Here is a 6,315-nt window from a genome sequence, read left to right on the forward strand (position 1 = left end):
ATTAAGCACATTGTCTTGAATTAATGTAACTGGCATTTTGGAGGTTGAGTATAAGGTGAGTGAGCGTGTAGCGATTAATAACTCATAAGCGTAACTCGCGCCGACCCCCAACGCAGTGGTCATAGAACTCGCAGAATCATAAGTGCGTACGGGATGATATCGAATTGACCGAAGATTTCACATTTATCTTTGCGGCTGGCCTTGGCCATTCTCGTTGGAGCTAACACCCCTGGAATGCAAGTGCTCTCCATCCAGTTGAAAAAGAGAATGCCAGGTTTCGGTCTCTCTCTCTCTCTCTCTCTCTCTCTCTATATATATATATATATATATATATATATCTTTCTCGCCGGCACGATCTTCTCCCGACGTATTCCCGACGTATTTCGCGAGTGTACACACGGGAATCGACGACAACGACGACGACCAAGACGACGACGACGACGACGACGACGACGACGACGACGATTACGACGACAGCGACAGCCACGACTACAACAACGACGGCAGAAAAAAGAGAGAGAGAGAGAGAGAGAGAGAGAGAGAGAGAGAGAGAGGGAGAAAGAGGCTAGGGAGAGAAGGGTACCTACCTGTCGACTTACAAATTATACGCGCTCAACGAGATTTACGGTGACGCAAGCGAGACCATTGTCCGTCCTCGCTTACTTCTTTACTTCTCTTCGCTTCGTTTGCGCTGCGATAGTGAGCTCATGTGTGTTTGTCTGTGCGTATGTCTGCATAAACGCGATCGTGCCTTTTATCTTCTTCTCTCGGTCTCGCTTAGCCTAGACTAAACACAACTCTTCTTCTCCCATCTAATCTGCCTCTATACATTTCTATCACTATGTCTATCTATCCTATGTCTACTGTGGATAATTTTTATTGTATAAAAAATGGCCACATTACATGCCTTTTATTTTTAAATTACAAGCTTATTATGTATTTCGGCTTTCTCGTCTAAATAATCACTTTTATATACAAACGGTCGCTTATGTATGAATTATTATGATCTTATTATCGTCTAAATGAAAATTTCTCGATTCTCAGGTCTCTTTATATTTAATGAACTAGTTGTATTATGAAACACATTCATATTAATAACGTGATTAGACATAATTATATCCAGTGTAAAAATACTTTATTGAAATCGTTCGATCTGTTTGCCGACTAGAGAGTTAATTGAATTTACAGAATCTATATTTGATTATTCATCGATATATTTAAATTTTTTCAACACTTACTGTCTAATGGATTGAAATTCGTTAAGTACATATATGTATATACTTAAGTTAACTTAATACATTCATTGTAAATATAGTTTTTCAATTTTCTCGACAACTTTAAAGAGTCAAATTTACTCAAGACAAAAATATAATGTTTTATGAAAAGCTCGTTTTGTATTATATATACTTCTTATATATATAGATATACATTTTTTTTTTTTTTTTTTTTTTCTTTTCAACAAGTAGGAAAACAAAATTAAATAAGTTAAATATGAAATGTGAGTCATGAGGCTTTAACTGAAAAGTATTTTATTTAAGAATTTTACATTTCAGGCTTTCATTCTCTATAATTATTTATATTATAAATGTAAATTAAAACATTTTAAACTAAAAGACCTTCCTAAGAGGATAAATCACGTAAATGTTTAATGAAATTGGATGAAGAAAGTGACCGTGACATTGTTTTAACATATACAGTGTATTTTTAATATTACTTTTAATAATGGAAACGTTTTGCGTAATTATGTCAATCATTTGTTCTCGAATAGAGACTATGCCTGAATAAACAATTAACGTATGTAGATTGTGCGTGTGTCGTTGGTAATCGCTTTTCGCTTGTTGATTAAATTTTCAGCCGAGCCCAAACCCTGATAGACGATTCCCGAAATCCATAGCCACCGCCTACACATACGTTTCTCGTAATAATGGCCCAGGCGTTCGTCATACGACAGGGTTAGTTTGCTCTGGATCCCCCTCCCCCCACTTCCCTCCCGCCCCACTGAAAATAGCGCAAGCCTTTTACGCAACCGTACGAATATATGAAATCACGATTGCAGTTCCAGCTTACAATTGGCTGTGGGCGCGAATCACAGCCATCCGGCGGAGATGTCCGCGCGTTCGCACTCGCAAAAAAACTCTCCGGAATGCTGGTCGACGAAAGAGAATCCGGTCCGCGTGTATACGCGCTACGAATGAACCAGGACGAGCTGAAAAGAGTGAGAGAGTAAGAGAGTAAGAGTGATATATACATACACACACGCACGCACGCGCACACGCACGCGCGCGCGCACACACATATATATATATATATATATATATAGAGAGAGAGAGAGAGAGAGAGAGAGAGAGAGAGAGAGAGATCACTCGATTTCAGAGTTCGTATTGCCTTCGTCCATGAAAATATATATCGACGCTGAGTCGAGCGTACGAAGACGGCAAGAAAAGGAGAGGGAGAAGGTTCGGGTGTGGGACATACTTATATAAGCAACTAGTGCAGCTTTCTTAATAGGCCCCTTTTATACGCATCTCCTCGATTTTTTCTTTCTTTCACGTGTGCGTACGCGTCCGAGAGCATGCTAATTGGCAGAATTTTGCGACGAATCGATAAGTGCGTGACTGAACAGCTGACGAGCTGACGATGTTCCCAGAGGAAGAAGAAAATCTTTAAACGACCGTTTATCAGCTAAGCAAAGGTGCTCGACAGCCAGCTTTCCTAATATGTTTATCAAACAGACTGCATGCAAAGTCAAACGGACAGTCAAGTATGCGCTTCGCTGCAGCCGGATACCTACCGGAGGTACACAATAAACGAGCGGGACTAAGTGAGTAAGAGAGCGAAGAAGAATGAGTGAGTGAGTGAAAGCGAGAGCGAGAGCGAGAGAGAGAGAGAGAGAGAGAGAGCTAGTGAGAGATCTCTAGAGAGAGAGAGAAATCCTTTTTAAATCGTTAACAAATATTTACACCGGTTAAGACCGAGGATCGGCTTTTCGACGCGTTCCGCGCATTCGGTTACACAGTCTCAGCTCTGCGCATCTGCTTGCGAGTTTTAGATGTTAAGCATGTTATTCCGTTATTTCGTCTTCTTTATTTCGTTTTTCTTTTGTTTTGCGAAGGACGTTAAACATTGTTCTTACCCGCGTGCGAATTTTCTTGTTAATTGTATAAGCGATGAGTGTTCATTTGGATTCTTTTCCATCTTCGTGTACCTTTGTATTTGCTTCGTCTCAATGTTCAATTAATAGAGCAAATGCGCACGATTTATCGACTGATAAGCTCGGCAGTTTATTTACGCTGCAATGGATGAGATACGTTACTTCGTAAACTCGCTTAGAATCATTCGAAAGATCGTATAGTATATTAAGAAATGAGAAAATTTGTCACGCACGACTTCATCCGTGCATAACGTATGGTTGATCACGTTTCGTGATTTCGTCAGAATAAATAAATAGCGTACATTCATAGCGAGGTTATCGTTAAACCGTTTGCCCGCTAAAGAGCTGCCGTAAAAAGCTTGGACTCGAACCACACGTAAAATGAAAATCGATGAGACAGACTGCGAAGGAGAGCGACCAGGTGAGCCACGAGAGTGAGTTTCAACTCTCACCTAATAAAAGCCAAAATGATCGTTCGCGTCAGCTAGCGAAGCGAATAGCGGTCACGTGCCTATTAGCCTGACGTCTAGGTTAACGTCGTTGAGAGCGAACACAGAGCGAACCGAGACCGAACGCCGGGGCCCTCGGCAGCCTCTCCCCGACTGGCCCAGTGACGACGTCCTGATAAGGCTCTATCTACCCGCAAACATTTACATACTAAACAGGCCAGGGTGCCTCGCGCACGCTACCGGCTAATTTACAACTTTTCAAGATAGCCGCCGAGTGACGCGACGCTCTCCTACGAGTAGTTGGTATGGCCACGAGTCCTCCGCGGGGATTCGACGGGGCTCGGGTCGTCGATGCTTTTAGTAATGCCTTGTCCTCGGCGAAAAGTCCACTCTCCACTTTACTTGCCGATCCCTGTCAGTAATTGGCAACCCAATCGGCTAATCTAATCTGTGATGCTGAGAGTGAAACTAAATCGCTACTTGCTATTTGCTCTGGGAATCTTATAACTTGCAAGATAGCGCTTATTTGGAAAACTCATTCGCCATAATATTGCTCGTTTACGTTACGTTACGTTCGAGCGCGACATTTTTTATCCCATTGACATTGATACGCCGGTATTAAAGATTCTTCGCGAAAGCTTAATTATTATTAATAAGCTTGCAATTGCGGCCATCGTCGATCACTAGGATGAGGCGGGAGGGGGCGGGAGGGGGGGCTTGCATAACATGATAAACCAAGCGACATTCTGTATTATTTACCACTTGACATAAGCATCGAGCGCCAGAGTAATAAAATACGTAATCTCTTTCCCATTTCAATAAACTTACGAGCAGCGTGACATGCGGCTAATATATATGGTCGACTCGCCACGTCTCGAAGCTTCGATGCTTACAGCGACTCGCTTTGTTTAAATAAAAAGAGCTGCTGCCATAGATAGTGTATGTGTGTGTGTGTGGTGGTGGTGGTAGCGGTGGTGGTGGTGGTGGTGGTGGTGGTAGTGGTGGCGGTGGTGGTGGCGTCAGCTGTGAAGAGGCGCGTCGGTGGCGTCATATGTGCGGCCGCTTGTAAACGGGGGACGGGGGCTCACCTCGGAAGGGATTGAGAGAGGGATAGGGGTAGGGGAGGACGTTCGATGATGGGGTGAGGTGGAGAAGGAGGAGGAGGAGGATGCGAGAGAGGGAACGGGTGAACGGTTGCGGAGGGATGATGTGAGAGGGGGCGGATGAGGTGGAGGGACGAGGGAGGGAAGGAGATGCATGGCATACAGTATGAGATCCTCCTTAGATAAGACGTCAGCAGCGCGATTCGAGTTTAAGTAAGTCGTCATCTCTCGCTCGCAACTGTTTACAACTCACTCGCTCGTGGAAGCGAACTCAGCGTAAAGAGCCACACGCACGAAACTTCTTTCTCTCTTTCCTCTCCTCCGCTGTCTACCTCGGTCCCGGTCGCCGTCTCTCGGATTCATAAGTAAGGCCAAGTGGCGACCTGTCAACGTGCGCGCGCGAGATGACTTATGTTTGTTTTAACCCTCGCATTTATGACTCTCACGTGTCGAAAACGAGTCCGACTCTATGTTCTTTATTCACGTACGTTTTTGTCTCTCTCCCTCTCTCTCTTTTTCTCTCTCTCTCTCTCTCTCTCTCTCTCTCTCCCCCTCTCTCACTCTCTCACTCACTCACTCACTCACTCACTCACTCACTCACTCACTCACTCACTCACTCGCTCACTCGCTCACTCTCACCGTCTCTTCACTCTATCTCCTCTGATGCTCGACTCGTCTCTTTTATTGCCCATGAAATGCAGGTGACATACTAAGTTGTCACTTGGTTGCAGCTCGCGTTGTAAAACGTTCGAGGACGCCTCTCTTTTCTCGCTTTTTACGCACGAAAAATATTCAACGAAATTCTAGTTTCTTCTAGTCCTGTACATTAAAACGCAATGGCATTTTTAATTTATTATCTCAACGCAATGTAATACTTAGCCTTGCGTTTTTACGCGGTTATAGCTTAGGCCACTCACGAGCTCTCTATCCCCATTAGTTAAAGCGTGAAAAGTCTAACCTCGTTTAAACGAGGTACGTCAATAATGTAGGAAGCCAGTCGCTTTCAACAATGGCACGATCACTTTAGAAAAGTTAACCTGCTAAGCGATCCCTCGTGCCTATCATCGTCATCAGCGACATAAGAAAGAAGGGAAATTAGAGTTACTCACCAGAATGAGCCAGTGACTGGGCTGACGAAGAGGAGGCAGATCGCCACCAGAACGGGGCGCATCTCCATCCCCTCCCCGACAGGGCTTATTGTTGAACAATCGCTGCTCGCTCGCCACCTCTTGCCCCTCGTGTACAACACATTTACATACGCCGATAATCACTTGGCTGTCCCTCAGGATCGTTCCTCTCTACCGCGAGCACCTCATCGCAACTGACTCCGTGCTTCGCGCGGACCTCGACGCACATCGTCGTCGGGGCGCAACGTGCGTTGGCGAAACCGTGCTACTCATTTCTGGAACAGACTCAAATTCCTCGACTTGCAACCCGTTCGATCTTCATTGAGGTAATAAGCCACGATCGCGAGTTAAAAGCCAGTAGAAAAATTCAAGCACGTAAGGGCGAAATGTCACTATTAATATCTGTCTATCTCCCTCCTTTCTTTGCTTCAACTCTCTTTCTATCTCCCTCTCATTCGGATCTCCTCTCTCTCTCTCTCTCTCTC

At 44.4% G+C, this 6,315-nt stretch overlaps 1 protein-coding gene across 1 annotated transcript in view; it reads right to left on the reverse strand.

The window, feature by feature from the left end:
- The window catches only part of LOC105367707 (Wnt oncogene analog 6), a 46,192-nt gene extending 39,925 nt beyond the window's left edge, over positions 1–6,267 (reverse strand). Inside the window, 1 exon segment of the mRNA XM_011506479.1 lies at positions 5,813–6,267. Coding sequence (XP_011504781.1) covers positions 5,813–5,880 — 68 coding nt within the window. The 5' untranslated portion in view covers positions 5,881–6,267.
- Positions 6,268–6,315: the final 48 nt, after the last annotated feature.

Source organism: Ceratosolen solmsi, unplaced genomic scaffold (assembly GCF_000503995.2).
Source record: "Ceratosolen solmsi marchali unplaced genomic scaffold, CerSol_1.0 scaffold10, whole genome shotgun sequence".
NCBI lineage: Eukaryota > Metazoa > Arthropoda > Insecta > Hymenoptera > Agaonidae > Ceratosolen > Ceratosolen solmsi.